The sequence below is a fragment of the Colius striatus genome, chromosome 3, assembly GCF_028858725.1.
Source record: "Colius striatus isolate bColStr4 chromosome 3, bColStr4.1.hap1, whole genome shotgun sequence".
Classification (NCBI taxonomy): Eukaryota; Metazoa; Chordata; class Aves; order Coliiformes; family Coliidae; genus Colius; species Colius striatus.
Window position 1 is genome coordinate 20,433,145 of NC_084761.1, and position 24,805 is coordinate 20,457,949.

At 42.6% G+C, this 24,805-nt stretch overlaps 1 protein-coding gene across 1 annotated transcript in view; it reads left to right on the forward strand.

Annotated features, from left to right (window-relative positions):
• The window catches only part of ADAMTS3 (ADAM metallopeptidase with thrombospondin type 1 motif 3), a 121,048-nt gene that overhangs the window by 91,860 nt on the left and 4,383 nt on the right, over window positions 1-24,805 (forward strand). The window contains exons 6-21 of the mRNA XM_061993785.1: window positions 2,439-2,522; window positions 3,637-3,793; window positions 5,119-5,224; window positions 6,185-6,328; window positions 7,388-7,520; window positions 7,953-8,066; window positions 9,140-9,285; window positions 9,831-10,006; window positions 11,152-11,285; window positions 11,785-11,908; window positions 15,615-15,695; window positions 17,266-17,429; window positions 18,007-18,172; window positions 18,902-19,034; window positions 19,927-20,134; window positions 20,827-20,944. Coding sequence (XP_061849769.1) covers window positions 2,439-2,522; window positions 3,637-3,793; window positions 5,119-5,224; window positions 6,185-6,328; window positions 7,388-7,520; window positions 7,953-8,066; window positions 9,140-9,285; window positions 9,831-10,006; window positions 11,152-11,285; window positions 11,785-11,908; window positions 15,615-15,695; window positions 17,266-17,429; window positions 18,007-18,172; window positions 18,902-19,034; window positions 19,927-20,134; window positions 20,827-20,944 — 2,188 coding nt within the window. The remainder of the gene's footprint in view (window positions 1-2,438; window positions 2,523-3,636; window positions 3,794-5,118; window positions 5,225-6,184; window positions 6,329-7,387; window positions 7,521-7,952; window positions 8,067-9,139; window positions 9,286-9,830; window positions 10,007-11,151; window positions 11,286-11,784; window positions 11,909-15,614; window positions 15,696-17,265; window positions 17,430-18,006; window positions 18,173-18,901; window positions 19,035-19,926; window positions 20,135-20,826; window positions 20,945-24,805) is intronic.

Consider the following 24,805-nt stretch of genomic DNA (forward strand, 5'->3'; position numbering starts at 1 on the left):
CCACAGAGAATGGGTTCAAAAAAGATGTTTTGGTGAAATCTTGAAGCAGACTTGAATCTTCAGGCCTGTTCCAGGATTCTTTTTTGTCTCTAAGAAAGTCAGTCCTGGAGAACATGTTATTTCTTAGCATGGGGGAAGTTGTGAACACTTTTTCTCTCACAAACGTTTATGGGAACAATGCTGGTGCATTAATGGGGAGAAAATATGAGATGAATCATTGAACTTCGGAATAATTGCGTCACAAGACAGACAGTCTGAGTTACGTGCTCATTCCTTGTAAAGCTGCCCTGCTGATAAGTGTGTTCTCAGCTGGTCCTAAAAAGGATTGCATTTTTCAAAACCATGGGCTAAAATCATTGTGCCAGGTCCCACAGTCTAAACAACTCAGAATGACCTTTTTCCTTCAGGGGAAGGGGGAAATTCTGAATTCTGTTTAGCCTGACTGAAAAAAAAACCCTCTAAATGCTGCTCAAATATAGCAGCCTCTGAACAGCGGTATTTATTTTTCACCAATTGCTTATAATGTCATATTAATTTTGTTTTTGGGAGTATGAGTAACATCACTGATGATCTGCAGATGTTTATGTCCCCTAATTTATACTGTGGTGACAGGACGTTTCTCACCTTCCCAGACATGAGGAAGGACCTCAAGAAGGAGAATTTTTGACCCATCTGCATAATTTTCAGGTTTTAACTTCGCTTCCACAAATACTCTTTTTAGTGCAAGAGAGACCACATAATTCTAATTTGTCTCTCAAAAGTAGGGCAGCAGTATTAGTTGCTTCTAAAAAAAAATCTTCAAAACAGAACCCAACATGAAATGTTTCAGTTGTTGAGTGAGCAAGCAGTGGAACTGCAATGTTACCTCTGGATTTCTGTCCTGTGGCTGGGCTCTCTAATGGGACATAAGCTGTTCCCGAGCTGCAGGATGTGTGTGAGATAAAGGATATGCAAGCTTTCCTTCCTTGGGAGCAGTAATGTGACTGATTTCTAATCACTTGCTTATTTTCACGAAACTCCCAGATCCTTAATTTCTTTGAGGTCTTTATTATTTTTCAAGTGTTGCTGGAAAGTGGTAAATGGGGCCAAAATTTATCAGGGTATTAGAACTAAGACAAAGAGTGACCAACTGATCTTTATTTCCTTTAAGAATGAGACTAAAACCCCTCAAATCAAAATTCAGCCTTTAAATGATGTGAGGAGATATCATTGGAGACCTCTGCAAAGGTACAAAGTCATGGACTGTTTGATGAGGACTCGCTGTGGGTCTTGAAGTTTGCTCTTTCCTCTATATTTTCTGCTGTTCTTGAGGGATGGAGTGTTGAGGTCTCATGGAGTTGTAGTACAGATGGATATGTTCTCAGGCCAGCCATTGTTTTTCATGTAGGAAGTTTTTCCAGATCCCATAAAGGTTACAGGCTTTCCTGCAGCTGGTTAAGTTTTTTAACATGTTGACTTGCAGAAATCAAATATATTTGAAGGTATCACTATCCCATAAGGTATCCTACTCTGGCAATGCTGTTGACTTTAAAACTTTCATATGAAAATTTCCAAAGCATTTCTAGGATTTTGAAACACTTTACCCATTGATTTTAAGATGAATTTTGAACGTAGAATACTCTTTGCATCTTCAAAGCTAAACACATGCCTACATGTGTGCAGAAATGGATCCTTCTTGTTGGTGTCTAAATATTCCTCCTTCCCCACCTGGAGCTTCAGAATGCAAAAGAGGCTTTAAGTCGAATCCTCAATACTTTCTTGAGGACAAACCTGTGCTGAAGGCAACGGCACGTTTCCTTGAGCAGGAGCAACTGGCAGCAGAATCTTGTACAAAATGAACACAAATATGCTTGCTCATTCTCCACACTAAAATACTCATCCTCATGTGTTTCAGCTGACTGAAAGGAAACAAATGGTTGATGAAGCAAATAAGAACCAAGTCTGGAATTCATCCACACTAGAGTGGCCAGATGGCATAGCAGAGGTGGCCACGTGGGATGGATGGTGACGAGTTAATCTGTTGTTAAAGCAAACTCTATCTGGTTTAAATCCCTCAGTGAACTTGAGCGCACTGCTATAACCTTGCTTTTAGGAATAACCTCATTTCCTTCATCATGTTTATCAAAGCAGTGAAATGAAGCATTCAGATGAGTATTTGCAGGGTTTGAACTTGAAGTCTTTTTTTTTCCCAGTCACCTTTTCTATTGGCCCTGATCCAAAGGCCATTAAACTTGAGAGGCGTCTTGACACGTGCTTCAGAATGTTCTGTGTGAGGCGGTATGCGATGACGGGAAGCGTAGACGACATTTCCCACCACATGGGAGTGATTTGAGACTTAAATACTCTTTTGAGAGGACTGCAATGGTATAAGCACTTGAGATAACATATATGTGGCCTTGGAAGCCCTCTTTTTCATTTTTCCTTGTTTTTTTCCTCAGGTGAATGAAATTTACCATGATGAATCTCTGGGTGTCCACATAAATGTTGTGCTGGTCCGAATGATTATGTTGGGGTATGCAAAGGTAAGCAAGCCTCTGAACCAGTTCTCTGCCTTCATCTTTGTAGCTATAGTCCATGTGAATGACATGAAGGGCTGTGGAAACAGAAGTCTACCAGACAGCTAGTTTCCACTCTCCCTGCTTGGCATGTGCTAAATGTGTGTGTGCCCTCCTTCCTGAGGCTGACCATGAATGTCCCATTTGTGACACAGGTGCAGGACCAACTCTTGTGGGTCCTTCCTGAATTACATCTGTTTAGTAGAAGCAGTTGTCTTGGTTGAGCAGCAGAGCTTGCTGGTACACCCTCTGCATCAATCGGTTGGTGTAAACATCTCCTGTCTTTGTTTTGCCTATGCCCCTGTTAGTGTGTCACAGCATATTCCTCCACTTTATACTCTGGACACTGCTTGTAACAGTACATTGATTTTGCTGGTAAAATATACCCAGAGACAAAATGCTTGTTAAATTGTTCAGGGTGGGAGAAAAACACTGATGGACTTTAGGGTTTTACAAGAGATCATATCTCTTCCATTTTATTCAGACACTGAATTTGAGGGACTTGAAAGACCAGTTGGATGTTTGTCTTGTAAAAAAAATTACCAAGCTTGTAGGCACAAGTCTGAAAGACCCAGATGTTTAATCTGTGTTATCAATACACATTTGCTGGCACTATAGAGTTTTGTAGCAGTCAGGCATTGCCCCCTGTGCCTACATGACTAATTTCCTCCATACAGGCTGTGTGTGCCACCATGTGCTCATTCAGCTCAACTGAGCTACATTGTCTTCTAGCAGTTCAGAACATAAGCAAATTCCAGCAAAAGAAATTAAAATGGCCATATTCAAGCCTAGCATCAAGCTGTGTGTTCCTCCTGCAGGTCGTAGGTTGTACACAGAAAGCCAGTTATTTTCATAATAGCTGCTTCACAAAATGTCTTCACAAAACCTCTGAAGATGTCCCGTTACGCATGTGTGGTCACTTCTAACATACACGCTTTCTCTTCTCATAGGAAAGAAGGTTGTCATGACTTAGAGTGATAGGGAATGGGGAAGAGAGAAATAGGGACCTGGTTGGTGTTCCACAAAATTTCTGGATTTCTGACGTTCAGGAGCTCCCAGGTCTAATGTGTTGCTCTTTCAGTCCATTAGCTTGATTGAAAGGGGGAATCCCTCGAGAAGCCTGGAGAATGTTTGCCGCTGGGCGTATCAGCAGCAGAAGTCGGACCCCAACCACTCTGAGCACCACGATCATGCCATCTTCTTAACCAGGCAAGATTTTGGGCCTGCTGGTATGCAAGGTAATGCAGCTGACCTGGAGCAAAACTGTCTGGACTTGGTGTTTCATGAGTAGCACCTGCCAGAAAAGAGGAGAATTTGAAAATTGCACTCTTATGCCATCCTGAGAAAATAAGAAATCTAGGCCCTTAATCAGCAAAACTTAAGGAAGCATTTGATTTTAAAGATGCATTGAAAGCTGGTTCTGTTGGGGAAGGCACATAAACCTGTCGTAACTTTCTGTTCCCTGTTCTGGCATTAAAAAAGGCCCATGTGTACAGCCCGAGTGTGCACTTGTTACTCTGTTGTGGAGTGAAAGTACTTCCATTCTTTTTACATACCTTTTAAAAAGCAAGTAGCCCTTGCCAGGGTAGCCCTTGCCATTTACACCTAACCATAGCAGGTTAAGTTTCTTACTTGAGAGATGTAAGTAAATACCAGGGGAGTGGTGGGAATGTGTGTCCAGAGGGATCACTGGGAACACTCAGTGCACTTTGCTTTCGACTTTATTTTTATTGTATTGTGTCATTCACTGTAGATTTCTTTTTCTAGATAGCATCCCAGCTGCTTTGATACTTGCATAAATCATTATGACTCTAGGAAGTAATGATAATGGGAAGTAAATTTCAAACCTATAGTTTATGTCAGTGCAGATAAATAGTAATCTGTGTGAGACCATGTTTTGGCTGTGCAACTGGAGGTGTACACCTTCAAGGTTTGTGTGCAGTACCTCCATGCTCCCTTCACGTTTCAGGGAGAGATAAGGGTCTGAGTTCTCCTTCAGGTCTGGGCTGGCATGCCTGGAGTGAAACTGGTTAGATTGATATGTTAAGCATGCTTCATCAGAATTTAGCTGTTACTGAGGAAACGGCATGCAGTATGCACCAGACAGTATGTAGGTGAGGGTACTAATATGAACACACAGGAAAAATCTCAGCCTATTGCTCTGCCTTTTAATTAAACAGGAATCTTGTGCATTTGTGGCGATGAAAGTACCCAGATTGGTTGTGGAGTCTGCTTCTCTGGAGACATTCAAAACCCCCCTGGACAAGTTCCTGTGTGACCTACTGTAGGTGGTCCTGGTCTGGCAGGGGGATTGGACTAAGTGATCTTTTGAGGTCACTTCCAACCCTTAAGATTCTGTGATTCTGTGAAATAACACAGATATCTGTGGAATCAGGCCCAGTTAGTCTGAGCCATTTGCTCTGACAGCAATTGCAAAGACATAGGAAAAAGGAACAACCAAAAGAAAACATCCCTAGATTCTTCTCAGGTAGTAAGTTTATTGGGGGTCTCCTTTAAAATAAATGTAATGGGCAAAAGAATGAGATATGATTTCTCTCAATAGGATATGCTCCTGTTACTGGCATGTGCCACCCAGTGCGAAGCTGTACTCTCAACCACGAGGATGGATTTTCATCAGCTTTTGTTGTTGCTCATGAAACGGGTCACGTGTAAGTCCAACTTTTACCATTAGATTGCCGACAAAGCATGGTACTGCATCTCCCACTTGCTTCAAATGGTTTAATCTTGATGGCTATATGAAAGCTATCCTAATTTTATTTCCATCTCCTTGGAATGTATCAGTGGCTTAAGCAATGAAAAGACAAGCAGGGGAAGAAAGGAAGGGGAAAAGAGAAGGAACTTATTTTCCCTGGAATGAGGAAGAGATCAGTAAGAAACCTGGAAGGCCCAGGCTGTGGAGACAGTCACTTGTCAAACGTCCTTAACTTCTTTCTTCTCATTGACTGAAGGTGTTGATTTGTTAGATTGGACACCTCCTCAAGAATCATAAAATCTTAGATTGGGAGTAACTGATTAAGCAAAAATATCTGTTAGCTGTCTGGGTGAGTTCATGTCCGATGCTGAGAATCTGATCTTGGTCATCCTTGGGTAGTGCAGGCTACTCATCCAGCTCACTGAGAGGAGGCTAGCCCAAGTGCAGGTGACCAGGTTACTTGTGTATTAAACTGTATGAGGTCCACACTTAGGGATGTAACATGCTAATTATGCTAGGTCCTTGGAGATGCAAATAACTGCATTAGCTCAGTGTTTAAACAGGTGCTTTTGTTGAATGAGTATACCAATATGAAGAATTCAGTGTCTGAATGAACTGCCCCCTAACAAGCAGAATTGTTGTTTTCCTTTATCCAAATTATAAGAAGTTGTCATCATCTACTTAAGTCATTCCTGGTATTAGCAAATGAAACAAAGTATAAATGAAAGAGTATTCAGAGAGTCCTTGTGTTTTGGCATCAGAGAAGATCAGTTTGAAATGCAGGTGATACTTGTAGAAAGCAAAGACCAATTCTGTTAGGTATGATTATAGCTGCATGAGAAACGGTTTTCTTTCGTGTTGTTTTAACAATTAAAGCACAGAAACTGCTCAGACCGATACCAATTCTGTGTTACAGGCTGGGAATGGAGCATGATGGGCAAGGGAACAGATGTGGGGATGAGACAGCGATGGGGAGTGTCATGGCTCCCTTGGTGCAGGCTGCCTTTCATCGTTACCACTGGTCCAGATGCAGCGGCCAAGAGCTCAAAAGATATATACAGTAAGGACCTGTCAGCACTCAGTTATGGTTATTTTACTAAAGGAAACAGAAATCTTGGCAGTCCCTGGGATGTAGGGCCAGTTTGCTGGCCTCTGCCAGGCAGCAAAGAGGAGAGGCAATGCCAGCATAAAGGAGCAGTCACAAGTAGGCTTCTCTGTGCTTCAGTGGTGAGACACCACCATCTCCACTTCTGGCTTCCTCCATTGGAGTGGTTTTCTGGTCATCTGTTTGCCATTATTTTTTTTTTTTCCTTCAAAGCTGTATTAGAATAGCTTCAAAGCAGGAGCAATGCTTTCTCATGTAAAACTGTACTCTACTCAGACCCCATTGCATGTGTCTTCCCATTGCAGAAGGCTACAGATATGATGAGGGGACTGAAACATCCCTTATGAGGAAAGGCTGTAAGGGTTGTTTAGCCTGGAGAAGGCCAATCTCATCAATCTCATCAACACTTAAAAATACCTAAAGGGTGGATGTCAAGAAGATGGGGCCAGTCTTTTTTCTATGGTGGCCAGTGACAGGACAAGGGGTAATGGGCACAAGCTGGAATACAGAAAGTTCTACTTGAAAACAAGAAGAAACTTCTTTCCTGTGAGGGTGAGGGAGCCCTGACACAGGCTGCCCAGAGAGGGTGTGGAGTATCCTCCTCTGGAGATTTCCAAACTCAGCTGGACATGTTCCTGTGCAACCTGATCAAGGTAGACCTGCCTTAAATAGGAGGGTTGGGCTGAATGATCTCTAGAGGTCCCTTCCAGCCCCTACCATTCTATGATTCTGTGATTGATACTCTGGGGAAGCAGAGTTTCAATTTCTCTAGGAGTTATGCTGTGAAAGTTATGCCATGAAACTGTCAGGATGAAGCTCTAAACTCAGAGAGAGAACTAGCAAAAGCTGTGGGAGAGAGAAAGCAGCATGTGTGAGCATGTCTGGAGACAAAACAGTTCTCTACCCTGTGGGCTGCAGTCTCCCTCTGTGTATGTATCTATTCATCTTGCTGATCAAAAAACCCAAATCATTGCGTCTTCTCAATATATTTTTTTTCTGCATATCTTTCCACAGCTCTTATGACTGTCTTCTTGATGACCCCTTTGAGCATGACTGGCCCAAGCTTCCTGAACTGCCAGGCATCAATTATTCCATGGACGAACAGTGCCGCTTTGATTTTGGTGTTGGCTATAAAATGTGCACAGCGGTATGTTCGAAGCAAACCTTCATTCAGCAGTTTGGTGTCTGGGCTCTTTCAAGAGCTGCAGTACACACCTTTTCTCATAATTGAAGAGTCATTAAGCAGATCTATAAAGAGGAGAGACAGAAACACAGTCATCCGGTTTAATGGTCAAGTGAATGGCAGCACAGTCCACATGACACAGACGTGTGGTAGTGATCCCAAGGATGAATAGAAAAAGAACTCTCCTTTTCTTCCCATTTCTGAGTGTCTCCTCATTTTCTTCTCTTACCGGCTTAGGACTAGGAGATGCAGGGAATAAGCATGACCCTTTCTCTCTAAAGGTACCTATTGGTAACCATGTGTGTGAGGTGAATTCACTGGGTGGATTGAATCCATATTCAAATCGTTATCCTAATCTAATGTTGAGTTTCGTCTCATAAATGTTCTGTGTTTCAGTTCCGGACCTTTGACCCGTGCAAGCAGTTGTGGTGCAGCCATCCAGATAACCCGTATTTCTGTAAGACTAAGAAAGGACCTCCACTCGACGGCACAGAATGTGCCCCTGGAAAAGTGAGGATTGTGTTTTTGCTGTGTTTATATTGAAAAAAAACCACCCAGCGGTTGCATTCCTTTGGGCTGAACGGCACAGAGGAAAACAGGGAATTGCCCAGCATCCCCTGGAGCCAGAGGAAGGGAAAAGAGAGGCTGTGCTCTCCCAAAGAGATATTCTGTGAACTGTACAGGGTTTGCCATAGTATGGAGTAAATTTTAGACGTAGAAACCCCAGTTGAGGTGTAACTCATTCTCAACCTCTTCTGTGGCCTTTTTGTTAATGCTTTTTTGGGTTCTTGCTCATATGCTAAGTGTCCATAAAGTGTCTTTAGGAATCCATGGTAGCAGATAATGCTGCTTCTTAGTGCTTGTGGTCCAGACATCCTGTGACTAAATGTTTGTGTAGGCTTAGGATTAGCTCCCTTTTTAATATCCTCATTAGTGGGTGTCCTGCTGCTAATTCATTTTTAATTATAAAATTATACTCAAATAAATGTTTGTTTAGCAAATGCCATGTATTTTGAGATACAGGAGGGCTCCTTATACCATCTGAGTATGCCTTAGCCAGCAGCAAAACACCACCCTGCCCAGTGACTAGCCCTCTGTTCCAGCCTGTTAGCACAAGTGGGACATTTGGCCAGTGTGAGGGGGGAAAAAAAGAAAAAAATTACTAATCCTTGGCAAAAACTCTATCAGGCTACTATTCAGAACATCAAAAACTCCTTCAAAAAGGTGTCAGTGGCTAGGACTCAAATGAAACAAAGACTTGAAGTGGAGGGTGGAACGTGTTGAGCTCCAAGTGTCTGCCCACGGAGAGGTTGAGGCTCAGGTTTGGCAGTGCTTCCTGAGCATTCAGGACCAGACAGCCTTCAGGGAGGAGGATCAACTACTCTTGGGCCCACAGTATGTAGACCCTCACCTCCTTCGTCCCCAGGGAAGTCTCTGCTTCCAGTCTGTTCTCTGAGATGCCCATTCGGTGGGCCTGAGCTCACCTCTGTGAGCTCAGGCTCTTCATTTTGCTGCCATTATACATTTATTTGGTTGGGTTTTGTTTCTATTCTCACCTGTTTTCCTTGCCTGCTTTCCCCCAGTGGTGCTACAAAGGTCACTGCATGTGGAAGAATGCTAACCAGCTGAAACAGGATGGCAACTGGGGACCCTGGACAAAATTTGGCTCCTGCTCACGGACCTGTGGAACTGGAGTTCGCTTTCGAACACGCCAGTGCAACAATCCAATGTAGGTCTCCTGGCTAGGTGGTAGTTCCAGGCGACCAGGAGTCAGTCTAGGTGTCAGTTTTAAACAGTGTTTATGCTTTGAATGGAGTCTGGCAAAATTCACATTCGGTTCAAGCCCCTTGAAATATGGCTGGAGCCAGAGTAATTTTTTGAGAATCCAAGAATTTCCAGAGGAAAGCCTGTGTAAAACCATTCCAAGGATTTAGCTGATGTGTAAGAGAGTGAAGAGCACAGAACATGTGAGCTCAGCAAGCTGCAGGGTAAACTTAGATCATCTCTACTCGATTGTTGGCAGCATATGTGTGCACATGTTTTACTTCTGCATTTTGGCATGTGCCTTGGGGATGCACAGGCAAGCACTGGGGTTGTACTGCAAGTGTGTATCTCTCCAGTCTAACTGCTCTGCTTCCACTTCTATCACTTCACATGCCTTTTTTGCACAACTGTCTCTTGAAATAGTGTGAAATTTCACCTAAGACAGAGAAAAATCCCCCAGAGCTTATGTCCAGGCTATTTTAAAATCTCTTGAATGTTTTATTCCTACAGGCCCATTAATGGAGGTGAAGACTGTGCTGGTGTCAATTTTGAGTTTCAACTGTGCAATACAGAGGAGTGCCCGAAGCACTTTGAGGACTTCAGAGCACAGCAATGTCAGCAACGCAATTCCCACTTTGAGTATCAGAACAGCAAGCACCACTGGCTGCCTTATGAACACCCTGACTGTAAGCTCTGTTATTTGCCTTTATTACAGGTCAATCCAGGAACCTCCCTGAGCTCCTGGGGGTCTTATCCATCAACTATGCAGAGACCAGAAATAATCAGTGAATGTAGGTGAGACTAAAAAGCAGGAAAAAAAGATGACCTCATAAGGAAAGAGCAGGAGCCACGTGAGACCATTGTCATTTCCCCAACCTGAAGCCAGCTAGCTTGCCCTGCTTCTGTCCTCCTCTTGCTGAGAATATGATGTCATGAGAGGCTTGAGGCTCTCAGCTACTGGAATAGTTGGTGGGTGCTCATGGCATTTAATGCACCGCACTGCTGAGCCCTGGCTCCCAGCTCTTGGGGCAAAGTGTGCAAAGCTGATGCTTGGTTGGTGAGTAACTCTCTCTTGTACAGCTCTTCATCTACCTGGAAGCAGAGGGTCAACGTTTGACCACAGCTGCTGAAAGTGTTAGCAGTTTTTTTCTACTGGCACTGCTTGAGGGATCCCTCTTGGTATTTCCCACTCTTTCATAGATCCATCCGTCTTGGCCTAATTCCATCAGTCTTCACTACTAACATTAACCTAACCCAGTAATAACCTAAAGTGACAAGGGCAGCTTCAAGTACAAAGCCAGATTCCTAGTTCACTGAAAGGTGTTGTCGAGTTGCTGGCATTTCTTCCACAGATACCTCTAAGATACCTTTGCATGGGTAACTGAGGAGTTAGATTCAGGCAGGAAACAGGTGTTCAGCTGGTATTTTCAAAAAAGGATAAAGAAGGTTAGACATCCAAATTCTCTGCATTTTTCACCTGGCTTGTTTTTCTGCTGTCATTTTTCTGCATCCCAGTGATTTTGTAAACTCAGCCTTGTAAAATCGTTTTATAAACTCTGTTTGTAAACTCAGAAGGAGACTGAAAGCTGGTTTCAGAACAGTCAAAAACCCAGTCCTAGGAGCCTTTTGAGAAGGGAACTGATTTCTGAGAGAATATATCTCAAAGTGATAGGCTTCTATTGCACAGAAAAGCAAATAAGTTGGGTTTTTTTCTCCACAGCCATTTGTTACAGGTTCTCTCTATCTCTTCACTCCTTTAGTGGGATATTTTTCTGAAGCACATCTGGATTGCTGTAATTTATACAGTTGCTTCTCTTTCCTTGCTACCCAGCTCATAAGAGATGTCACCTGTATTGCCAATCCAAAGAAACAGGAGATGTTGCTTATATGAAACAACTGGCACACGATGGGACTCGCTGTTCCTATAAGGATCCCTACAGCATCTGTGTCCGTGGAGAATGTGTGGTGAGTGACAACTGCCCAAGGCCGTTGTTGTGTTTGGGTTGCTCTGTGTAACAGAGGAGCTCTGGTTACGATAGATCAGAGCCATGGGGCAGAGATAAGACCTTGCAGATCTTTCTACATTAAATATTTGCCATATCATATTCCTCAACATTCCTTGAGATTTAAATAACTTGAGAGCAATGGCACAGACCTGTTCCATGGAAACACTCAATTTCTCCTCAATGGATCATTTCATTTGCCTTTTTTACAGTTAGTTTCATATATGAAAAGAATTCTGTCTATTTTTCTGTCTTTCCTGTCTTTCTTAGTCTTCAAGCATAGTGACTATAAAGCTTCACGTCTTAATTTTTGCATGACAACTGTTGTCTAGCACCAGATGTGCAAGAAATTTGTGTTTGGATAAAATAGATCACTAACTGACAACTCACTGGAACTAAAACTGAAAACCAATGACCAACCCTCTTTTGATTTTTTATTTTACTTGCTTCTCTTTCTGCAGAAAGTGGGTTGTGACAAGGAAATTGGCTCCAATAAGGTCGAAGACAAGTGTGGTGTCTGCGGCGGGGATAACTCTCATTGCCGAACTGTGAAGGGAACCTTTACCCGCACTCCCAAAAAGCTCGGTAGGAATAGCATCTTCATGCCTCTGCATATAGTTTTTCTTGTCTCTAGTGTTTCTGTCGTTCTCACTGCTTTTGCAGACCACTCAGAAATGCAGCCTACTGTAAGGCTGTGAAACACAAGCTGTAAGTTGATCTGCAAAACCAGTTTCGTTCCTGATAAAGAAATTACATCTTTAAAGCAGTGAGCTGTTTCCATCCTTTGAAGGACCTGTTAGAAGAAAGCTTGACCAGTCAAGTGTATGGAGAAATATTGACCCTGCAGAGCATGTATAGTTCTACTTTGTGAATGCCGAAGCCCAGACAGACGATGTTTGTGATCAGGGGGGAGACACAGAATTTTGCTAAACAGAACCAAACTGTTCTCACAGTAAAGTGCAGGAGAAATCAAGATACTTTGCTTGACACTGGTGTAGCATCTCTCTGTCTGTAGGAGGACTGAAGGAAACATTTTTTCTCCTGTTAAAAATTAAGCTTTTGACAAGTTTTTTCCTCTCAAATCTAAACTCAAGACTTTTAAATGGAAGTCTGAATTTTTGTGCATACGAAATGAGCATAAATATCCACATGTCAAATGGGCTTTTTGTGATGCTTTCCCACAAATTACAACCCTTTGGTCAAATAAACAAATGAAAAATAAATTCAGCTGAATTCCATATCAAATATAAAAATGTTTTGTCAGGAATCCTTATTTCTCATACCCTTTAACTCGGGTGGCTGAGATCCAATGATAGCATTGTGGTCTCTCAGAACTATGAATGACCTGGTGACAATTTTCAGACTCCACTCTGGGGTATTTTGCAACACATTTCATATCAACAGAAGCAGTAATTCAAGGTCTTCTTGGACTTCCTCATAAATCTGTATTTCACATTTTTGTTAAGCTGGGGCAGTATTACCTTGTACATTTAGCTGTGACTGTTTTGTATTTAAAGGCTTTCCTGTATTGCTTGAGTTGTTGTTCTTTTACTCATGTGGGAAGCTGCTCAGGGAAGTGCATCTCCTGAGTGACTGGGAGCAGTTATATCAGGAATATCTGTCTGATAGAACTAAGTGTGATAAGCTAAGGGCCAGATCATGTGAATATCTGCTTTAACAGTTCAGAGGCTTGTAATTGCTGCCATGATGCAAGCTTTAGTGCAGCGTTAATAATTAAATTAATGGACAGTGAGCAGCCAAACTAAACTTGGTCAAAGATAAGTTAATGTGCAGCTGGAAATAAAACACATAAAATATTCTCCTGAAAAATACTTATTACAAACCAATTGGAAAAGTTTCCTGATTGTAATTATCAAATTACAGTAGAGAGCCTTTCTGAAAGGGATGGTTCCCTGGAGGGCAATGGTTTGGACATGGAATAACACAAGAATCATTCAAAATTTGGGAGGAATGGATTTAAAACTGTAACTTGAGCCTCGTATGTAGGGCTGTGTAATTCTGCAGCTGGCAGCTACTGCACTTTTCTTTAAAAAAGAAAAAAGTCATCATCAGAAATCAGTGCTTGGTCTTCTAAGAGTATTTCTGATAAAAAACAAAACTGAGAAAACAATTGGAATTTGAGGGCAAGGAGGATATTCATGTCACAACTTTGGATCCAGCCCGGTGAGAGCTCTCTAAAGACTCTGGTTTCTGTTGTCTGTACCAATGGTTTGCAGCTCAGAGCTCACTGCCTGACCCTGTGGTTTGGTTGGCTCCCTGGGATTCAAAGAGGCCAAACAAGAGGCCAGCTACTAGCCCCACTATGTTCTGGCTTGGCGTTTCTGCCTGTGGGCCACCAAGAACCACTGCATCATCTGGTGGGGTGCGCAGTATTTTCTGCGCCTGGAAAGCGGACAACACAAAGGACAGACAGTGCTAAGAGATAGTTCCAGGCAGACCACTGTTAACAAGCTACTTAGTAGCAAATGTTTATGAAAGTGATAGAAGTGTTTTTGAAATGTTTATTGTTTTACTGTAACTTTGGCAAACTAGTCGTTAAAAAGACTAATTGACCTCTTCCAACAGGAAAACATTTAAGCAAGAGGTGCCAAAAAGAATTCAAGTTTCTGGAAAATGAAATCTGCAAGTATCCCGCTTAAAATCACCTACCTGAATTTTGACTGGTCTGGCTTTCATTGACTATTCACATTTGCTAGATGCGTCTAACCCGGCTGTAAAAGCAATTGAACGCGCCACGTAATTTGTACTTTACACGCGCATAGACCATCTGGCTGACAGATGTAGTCAATGAAACAACAGTACTGGGCTCCCATAGCACTAACCACAGGTGTTCTGTTTAAGGGAAGACAAGAGGAGCGTTTATGTTGCCCAAAGGAGCTCGCAATATTTCCCTTTCTGAAACAAAGGAGTCTAAAAATACGCTGGGTAAGTTTGAAGGGCTTGTAGGAAGAGGGCCATCCATGGCAACTCGAGAGCACTTGCTGCAGTTCTCATCTCTGCTCAGACCTTGATAGATAATGCCAAATCAGGCAAAGTCTTTATGTTTCCTATGCTCAAAAGGCCATCAATGAAAAGACTGGCAAATGATGTTTGTGCGGTTGCTCATCAGCCAAGACTGTGCTTTCCCACATTCCCAGCTCTTCTTTTCCTTCACTTAGGTTTCCCAAGGAGCTGTAATATGTCAGGTGCATGACAAACCACATTTGTTAGTCCTAGAATTACCAGGATGAAACCAGATTACTTAAATGTTACGTCTTGTGTTTGCAATGCACAAGCAATCAAAGTCTTGTCACATTGACACTGCTTTATATCAGGACTGGATTACTCAGGAAGATCACAGATCAGAGTCCAAAACAGAGAGGAGCTTACTCGGATCTTAAAAGGAGAGATTTGCAGAGATGTCTCATGGTTAGTTCTGCAGGTGTTAAAGAGAAAATAAAAGAAACGGGAAAATACTGTGCACTCTGAGTACTTATGATGCTCTTGATTAAAACTGTATATTGCAGTGCCTAGTAACAGGTCTCTAGAAGGGAATTTTAGTATTCCTAATGACAATACTTACTTAATGTTACACTAATTACCTGGGATTTGGACTGATAAATAATAGAAAGATAAAACAAGAACCATTTTTTTGAGAACAGCTTTTTACTGTTAGCTGTAGAGCGTTGAATTCAGTCCTTTTGCTTCAGCAGTAGCAAATTAATGGATGTGTTTTACATTCACAGTTATAAGTAGTTTGGCTTAACTTTCATACAGACAAGCCTTTTCTTATATATAACAACAGCCCACCCTGTACAATGCCCAGCTTTTCCAGTCTTTCATGAGTCTTACTCAGAAGTAAGTAGTCACTTAAGACATTAACACCTAACATGACAGTAAGTAAACTCAAATCTGACAGCTGGGCTGGTGAGTGATTTGGCAAGCAGAATTGGGAAGACCTGTGTTTTTCCCTTTGTGCACTGAGGAACATAGGAAACATCTTCTTGCCTGAATTGTTAATCGATATGGCCTACAGCAGTGTAGCTAGCCAAGTGACAAATAGATTTGTAACTGGTTGCTCTCCTCTCTCTGAAAGGGGAAGGACAGAAGGAGGTGCTGTCAAACATGTTACAAAGCTACTTGCTCAGATTCTTTCTGACACTGCTGCTCAGTTGATGATGGATGCCCTCTTCTGCAAGCAGAAGCTGTATCGTGTAGTGCCTTCCTAACCATAGCTATTACTTTTTCTTTCCATCTCTGCTTTCTCCATTGACTACTACACATGCCAAAGGGTACCTTAAGATGTTTGATATCCCTCCTGGTGCTCGACATGTGTTTATCCAAGAAGACGAGGCTTCCCCTCACTTTCTTGGTAAGTGTTTCTCTCCTCAGGTTTGGCTTTGAGGCCCGATGAGAAGCACGGTGCAGTCATGTAGGAGAACCCGAGAAATGAGATAAACCAACTAAAGCGTTTGGGTAAATCTGTGCGCTCAAAATCGCATGTTAAAGACTGAGGTCTATGGCATAAAATCAGCAGACAAAGGTTTACTTCTCATTTGAATTCCTCAAAATATTAAATTGATCCTGGTTTGCATGTTTACTAACAAAAGGTGGTCATCACTCACATTGAAATGGCTACTGCAAGGGTAAAAACTATGTTCTAGTATGTGAATCAAATGCAGGATCTTTAATTATTCTTATTTGCTGCAGACTGTAAGCAATAGCTGTTTTAATGGAAAGACATTTGGGGAACTTGCAATGTATTTGCAGTCCATTTAATTTCAGATTTTTCTCACAGTTCATACTGTTGTCAATCAATTTATATCTTACTGATTACCATTTTCTAATGTTTAAGGGATTTTTTAGCCCAGGGGTAAGGGGTGAGATCTTCCATAGATTTTAATGGCCTTTTAATCAGCTCCTCATGTGCTAGGGCAGTAAACCCTTCAGGTAGAGCTGGATTAGTTACTAAAAAGAAGTAAGGGAAAGAAAAAAGGAAGAAAGTGTTTCAACTGTGATAATGTCCAAGGGGGAATCTTGGCTTTTGAGGTTCAAGAGCCTCATTTTGGACCAAGCATAGCCTGATAGTAACTTTCAAAGCAGCATAGCTTTGTTTTGGCAGCAAGTGGCTTCCTGGAGGTACTGGCTCAGTACTGCACAGTTTCTGCATTTGGATCACTGTAATCATAGGAACTTGTAAGTTTTCTGCATTGGGCTTTTTGTAATGTTTTATGGTGCATTGGAAAAAATTGTCCAAAGGAAAAACACCCGAGAGTACGTCCTTCAGATTTCTAATGTATTTGCTTCTACTTGAAGCATCATAAAAACAACCCCCACACTATGTGAGTTTTAAAGTGTGGTGCAGGAACTCAAACCCAAGTAGTTTCCCAGAGATTCAAATGCCTCAGCTCTTTGCTTACTGATTTTAGCATCTACTGCATTAAGTATACCAAAAAAACCCTACAATATGATTTAAAACTTGTCATTTCCACAATCTGAGGAAAATAATGAGTGCACTTCAAGCCTGTGGAGGTGTCTGTTGTACTCACAGGCATTCCCAGTAACACTAATTTGGGTCGTATGGAAATAAGGAAGATGGGTTCTTCCAAAGACATGGCCTGAGTTCCTTGCTGCTGCCCATGCTTCTTGGGAGCTAAGCTACTATGGCAAATGCGCACATTACAGGAGTGGTGTTTCAGGCTGTTTCTGGTTCTGTATCCCTGTCTAATTCATGTGGATGAGGTGGTACAAAATTGAAGCAAATGCAACTGTCATCAAACTGGAATTGGGAGGCTGCATGAAATGGCTTCGGGGGCCTTTTGCTGAGCCAGAGTGATGGGTTTCTTGGCAAATATATATCTCCAGTCCAGTTTCACATAAGCCACCATGATTGCTGGCACTGTGACAGGAGGCACAACTCTCACTGCTCTCAATCCTTTTAGCCATTAAGAACCAAGCTACGGGACACTACATTCTGAACGGGAAGGGGGAGGAAGCCAGATCCCGATCTTTCATCGACCTGGGTGTGGAGTGGGAGTACAACATAGAAGACGACATAGAAACTCTGCACACTGACGGGCCCCTGCACGATGCAGTGGTTGTACTGGTAGGTTACGTGTTGAGTGGTGGGAATACAGTGACTTTGTCCCTTTCTAAGAAGTACATGGCCAGCACAGAGCTTGTGCTGAAGTACAACACTCTTGAAGACATGTGCAGATGAGGTGGCTGGTGGCCTCAAGCCCTCTTGTTGTCGTCTGTTGTGCTCTCTTGCAAACTGCTACCTGCTCATGCAGTAGTGGGATGTCATTCAGAAGCCCAGTATTGCATTGCTGGGCATCAATGGGACACTTTCAGTGGACCAAAAAGAGGCATTGAGTGTCAAACCGTGTCTAAGACCAGCCCTACTCTTTAGCCAAGTAAATGATGGGGCTACACCATCCTTTCATCCTAGATGACGGTGTCCTACTTGGCTAGCTTCAAATGCTAGCCTAGAAATCTCTCTCATTTTAAATGGCTCTGTGTTGATCTTACTCTTGTTAGTTCTAACTGTGAAGATTGTTAGTTTTCCCCATTTTGTCCCCAGTGGGTTAACTAGCAATTTCTGTGTTTCCCCTAAAAGCCAGGCCATGGTTTCTTTACCTTGCTCTGGTTTTGTAGCACAGTTGACATTTGATTATTAATAGATCATTCCTCGGGAGAATGACACAAGATCTAGCCTGACTTACAAGTACATCATTCATGAGGATTCGGTGCCAACCATCAACAGCAACAACGTCCTCCAGGAAGAAATAGATACTTTTGAGTGGGCATTGAAGAGTTGGTCGCAGTGCTCCAAACCCTGTGGTGGAGGTAAGCAGATGATGTAGCACCTTCTAGTAATGAATGACAAATTACCAAAAGTGGAAAAGTAAAAGCTGGGGGAAGTGAATGCTTTAGAAATCCAGGCCTCCTTGTTTTTTAAAAGCAGTTTGTTATTTTGGGAGTCCAAGCTTAAAATAACTTAAGCACCTGATTACTCAAAAGTGTTACACTTCCAGCCTAGAAAGAAAATATATTTTATAGGTGTTTAAATTCAGTACCCAAAGCCACTTTAGGAGTAGAGAGTCAGATATTTATGCTACTGAATATTCACTTCACTTACGGTATGTACATTACTCTTAGGCAAGGAGTGGGGAATGCAAATGTCAAAATAACCTTAACTCTTATGTACAGTTGAGCAGGTGATGTGTTCTGGTGGCAAAAATGCTAAAAGGAGACTTAGGTTCATTCCCAGGTTAGCTGGTGACCTGCTGCTTGCTGTCAAGGAGATCACTTCTCCCTTCTCTGTGCCGTGACTTGTGTGTAATGCAGAGATTAGACTAAGGAGTCATAACTGTCCCTTCTGACCTTAAAAACCTGTTGCAGTGTCATGTTACGAGTAGCATCCACCAATCTTAGGCCTGGCAACTGAACAAATTGAGAGCATGTTTACATACTTTAGAAATATCTGTCATGTAACCATGTAATAGGCCACAAAAGTTATACTTCAACCAAAAATTCTAACACTAATTGTTCTGATTTTTCTGCAACATTTTCCAGGGTTCCAGTACACCAAATACGGATGCCGCAGGAAAAGTGACAACAAAATGGTTCACCGCAGCTTCTGTGAAGCCAACAAAAAGCCAAAGCCCATTCGCAGGATGTGCAATCTTCAGGAATGCACACAGCCTCTGTAAGTACGTCTTGGAGAAGGACAGAAGTGATTGCTCCCCATGGCAGGTGTGGGAATTGACCCAAGCCTGACTTTGTGGGATGCTGACAGCTTTCCAGACTGGAGTGCTCTTGTGGCCAAGAAGGCCAATGGCATTCTGGGATGCATCACAAAGAGTGTGGCCAGCAGGTCAAGGGAGGTTCTTTTTCCCTCCCCCTCTACGCTGCACTGGTGAGACCTCATCTGGAGTCCTGTGTCTAGTTCTGGGCTCCCCAGTTCAAGAGAAACGGGGAACTTCTAGAGAGAGTCCAGCATGGGGCCACCAAGATGATCAGGGGACAGGAGCATCTTCCTTATGAGGAAAAGATGATCTGGGACTGTTCAGCCTGGAGAAGGCTGAGAGAGGACCTTATCAATGCTTATAAACACCTAAAGGGTGGGTGCCAAAAAGATGGGACCAGTCTTTTTTTTGTGGTGGCCAGAGACAGGATGAGGGGTAATGGGCAAAAGCTGGAACACAGGAAGTTCCACCTGAACATGAGAAGAAACCTCTTTGCTGAGGGTGAGTCCTGGCACAGGCTGCCCAGGGAGGTTGTGGAGTCACCTTCTCTGGAGGTTTCCAAACCTGCCTTGATGTGTTCCTGTGCAACCTGTCTCTAGGTGAACCTGCTTTAGCAGGGAGTTGGACTGGATGATATCTGGAGGGCTCTTCCAACCCCCACTGTTCTGGGATTTTGTGATTCTGAGTTCCTGTGTTATGGATGGTTTTTTATGCCTGTACATGAATGGTTACTAATCTGAAACCGAGTGGCTTCATCACAAAAACATTGTATGCTAAGGGCTGCCTGACCGGATAGCAGTATGGATAATAGGTAATAGTTATGATGGTATATTATTCCTTTTTACTTCCCAGCTGGGCAGCAGATGAGTGGGAATACTGCACAAAAACCTGTGGGAATTCAGGCTACCAGCTCCGTACCGTGCGCTGCATCCAGCCCCTCCACAACGGGGCCAACCGCTCCGTCCATTTCAAGTACTGCAGTGGTGATCGCCCCGAGAGCCGCCGGCCCTGCAACCGCGTGCCCTGCCCTGCGCAGTGGAAGGCTGGGCCCTGGTCTGAGGTAGGCAAGCAGCCGGCGTGAGCTGTGTACCCTTGCTAACATCTCATGCCTGGAAGGCACATCTGTGATGAAAGCTCAGGACTGCACCCAACAGAAGTTTCCAAACCCCAAAGTCCTGCAGCAGGTAACGCCTTCCAGCATTTGTAGCTCTCTAGGCTTCTCCAGAAACCAGCAAGGAAAATACAGTATCAGACACATAATCCTGCAATAATCCTGTTGAAGTTTTGCTTGTTTTTCTCCAAGTTTCCAACTTCTCCCGTCCTCGCTTCTGAAGGGTAGCATAACATCTTTTTCCAACCTGGGCTCTTTTGGAATCACAGAGTTTCTGCAAGTGCTGATATGGTTATAATGACTTAGAACAACCTGCTGAACCCTACAGCTAAGTTTTCTCTGCCCTTTGCATTCTCTTTATGTTACGTTGTCAAGATCAGGTATCAGCTACAGGAATAGTAAGTAGCAAAGTTTATAATATGCTCTAATAATAAGCTTAACATAACCGAAAGCATAGACCAAGGAAATACCATCCTCCTCTTCTGCATATTCCTCCAGAACACTACAGTCTACTTTCAAAACCAATTGCTGGAATATGCAGCCTGGCTTGAAAGCCATCCTGAGGCTATTGTAAACACCTGAATTGTTGTGCATTGATGTGAAAGCTGCATGTCCTGAATTGTCCTGTGTCTGATCCTCAGTGCTCTGTGACCTGCGGGGAGGGAACAGAGACCCGGCAGATCTCGTGCCGTGCTGGTGACCGGTGTGATGGAGAAAAGCCAGAATCAGTGAGGGTGTGTAAGCTCCCTCCCTGTAATGGTAAGAGAACATCCCAAGACAACTGCAGTAGATGAGGGTAACAATTCCTGTCTCGGTGCAGCCTGTCTAGACAGCACAGCACTGAGCAGAAGTGTCAGACAGATTTCATCCACAACTGAACTCTAGTGAAAAATAAAAGGTTTATATTTAGGTGTAAAGAAAAGATAAACTTCCTGTACTAAGATGTGCCGGTTTCTAAGACAAGGCAGAGCCTATGCTTGTAAGCAGGGAGTATGCACACCAAACTTGTCCCATATTCTGTTTTAAAGATATTAGATTGTCAGGTGACAACCACACAACACCATTGCTAGAACTTGCATGCTGGAAAATACACCCTTCCCTGGAGATTCTCCCCCTTTTCACAGAGAAAGGGCCCTGTTGTACAGTCCAGCAGGTTACTGATGGCACAGCTCCAGGTGGTCAGTGCTTCTTGCCTGCTAGGCTCTCTCTTGGAAACGTGATGAAATAGGGAGTTTGAACATGTTAGCCTAAGTTGCATTGGCAAAACTTTGTGCTACAGTCAATCCTGCTCAACCTCTAAATCCCAGGATAAATTTTACAAGCCTGACAATTGAGGCAATTATTAAAAATGTGTAGATAAAAATGAAGCCATGAAGCATTAATAAGGTTCCCGGGAATTTCATTATGTTGTTCTCATCACACGTTTCAAACCCATTTTGAAGGTTTTTATGACAACAAAAGCCTTTCTTCCTTTGGGTTCCTGACTCTATAAGATTTGAGGTTTCTTTGTTTTTTAAGTCCTTCATTGTAGTCCTAACACCGATCACTAGCCAACAGGAAAATTAAGAGTTCTTGGAAGGCAAAGTGTGTTTTCCCACAGAGGGAATCTGACTGCTTCCCACAGGTCTGGGAAAAGTGTCTGCTTTTGCTCGTACTTGTCTTGGGCCAGTGAAAGACCTCAGAGCAGAAACCAATTCTGGGAGCAATGCAAACTTAGAAAACTCAGTATCCACCAGGTGGGAGCAAATCATTGTCTGTGACTCTACAAACAAGTACAAGATTTAAAATCCTGTTTTTTCCCTGGTGATAAAAATATTTCCAGAACTGAAAAGAATTAAGGGCCACATCTTTGCCAAACTGTTTCGATAGTTTTCATGTTGTGCTTTAAGCATCACCTTAAAGAAAATTTAAGCATCAGTTGGGATTTTACTGAATAGCCACTGTTCCTGCCTTTTAAAATTCAGAGCCCTTCTGCTTCTCAGCCACACTCTACCCACCATCTTTCTTTGAGCTCAACTGTCACTATTCTGCTCAGGGATTTAGGCCATAACTTTCACCAAGCAGTAAATAGCCGACACTATTCTTTCAGGCCAAACATCACTCTCTTTTTTGCAACATTTTCTGATGTAGTTTCTACTGCACTCTGTGTTTTGGGGGAATACAGCTAAAATATCAACAGTATTCTGTAATATTGATGCAGGTAAACTCTTTATGCATGGCATTCCTTTACTTTTAAGTCTGTGTAGCCTTTATTACTATTTTGATTTTCAGGGCTTCAGACTTAGCAAAACATTAACCTATATCAGGTGGTTTTGACAAATGTTTTCCTACCTACACGCAGGATTGCTGAGAGCTGAATCTTGATGGAGTTGTCACAAACATTTGCTGCAGTTAGTATGGTTTCTCTTGTGCCACATGGCATATTAGCATTTCTCTTCCATTTCATGAAAAAAGAAGGGCCACCAGCTCTCCCACAATATGCCTTATTGGAGCTGAGTCTCAGAACTCATCCTTCATCAGCAGAAGGATACAAGCACTTACACACTGAATAGAAAATGGTTGACTAGGTTGTGCAGAATTAACCTTAAAGAAATTTTAAAACAGGCACTATGTGAGTAAACAGCTCCAAGGTCGTCCTTAGGGACTCTACTGAAAGTAGTGAAGTACAAAACCAAATTTTTGCACCAGCAGCTGAGGCACGAAATTTAAAACAATCACAAAGATGAAGCATGAGAGAAATGAGATACGTTGTCACTGTGGAAAGGCAAAAATAATTGCTGAGTACTTTGTTTTTCAGTTGGTCACTTTAGGTGTTAACTATTTGTTTTGACTTCTACACTGACATAAAACACAGTGTGTTAATGAGGGCCATAATTTTCCAGATCAGGTGCCTCCTGACATAGAAGCGTAAAGGTTGTTCTATATATGGTGCAAAGATTTGTAGTTCAATATTAGCTTTTCCAGTTTAGATGAATTATAAGTACAGCCCTTGAATCTCCTGTGCTAAATTCCTGCTGAAAATAGTCTCCTGGTGCCATCATGGGGTATGGTTATACCCATACAGAGCTGCAAATTTAATGGTAGGCTTTTCATGAGCTAACAAACAATTATTTTGTTAGGATTAGGAGCAAGGAAAATTCTTATATTGCACACCACAGTCATATAATTTGCTATTTATAAACAACAGCCCACAACCCCACTGATGTACATGTGTGTAATTTTACTGAGTTGAGTGGAATTGGGCTGATCTACACTGATGAAGAGGTTGGGCTACTGTTAATATTTTAAAATAGGAAGACTTGGTTGCCTCACATACTGTTGACATGTGGTGAAGCAGCATCTGTACACAGGTGAAAAAATACCACGGCACAGAAAGCTCATTTAATGTCAGAGCTTAATAAGTGGTGTCAGATGCCATCTGTTGCTCATTAAAGTGTTGACTACGTAATTCCTAACTGAATGCTGGACTAGACATGGAACAGATCTCAGTAGCCAGGGTTAACTTTTGGCTTTTCATGTTATAATTTTGCTTACTGCTATTTCAAGTAAGCCTCATCAATACTCCTTGAAGCCAGCTGTGATATCTTAGGAAAAATCTGCTAATGGAAACTTTCTCCCCACAGTGTTTAAATAGTTCCTGGATGCACCAAGCTACTCATTTGTCCCCATTGCTGGTTTTACATCCTGTGAGGTGTTAGGTGTTTGTAGGTTCCTGGTCTGAGTTAGGAGTGCTGCCAGAGCCTTGGCACCCAATTTAGGAGGCTGAGAGGAGACACAGATGGCCCATGTTTCTCAAGAGTCCCTGTCATTAGGCCAAGTCCTCCGTGGAAGAATCATAGGAACATTTTGGTTAGAAAAGAACTTTAAGATCTGATCTAGGTGACCCTGCTTCTGCAGGGGGTTTGAACTAGATGATCTCTAAAGGTCCCTTCCAACCTCTACCATTCCATGATTCTATGATCATCAGGTCCAACCGCTAACCTAACACTGCCAAGCCCAGAGAGAGATCTGTTTGGCTGAAACACACCACTGAAATGCACAAATTGTTCTGAGGGTCTCTGTAGATGTCTGCAGGGGGGGGTAATTATCCCTCTCTACTTACAGATGCAGATAAAATAGCAAGATGCTCTTATGAAGAACCTTGACCTTGCTTTACTCTGTTGGGTATTCATGCTGTCAAGGCATGTGATATTCCAAGTTGGACGGATAAGTCACAGTATATATGATGAGTGAGGATGAGTTAGATGAGTAGGATGTTAGAGACAGGGAGGAGAACAATAAGCAAGTAATAAATCTCATTTTAAAATCTGAATATAGTGCAGCTCAGTTCAAATGCCTGGAGCAAACATCCCCTCTTCTGTGTCTTTACACAGCTCTGCTCAGATGCTGAGCATTGGACAACTTCCGTGAAGTGTAAAGTTTTAATTTAAACTCACATTAAAATACCAAACTACCAGGAAGCTGATACCTTGATGCAGTCACTACAACAGACTGCAAGATGAGGAACAGGACTCTCAACCCACATAAGAACAGTGTGAACTGTCAGTGTTTGTCCCAGTCCTGGTAGCAGTAAAACCAAGGGCTTTACATTTGAGCTCATCTGATAGTCTAAAGGAGCCT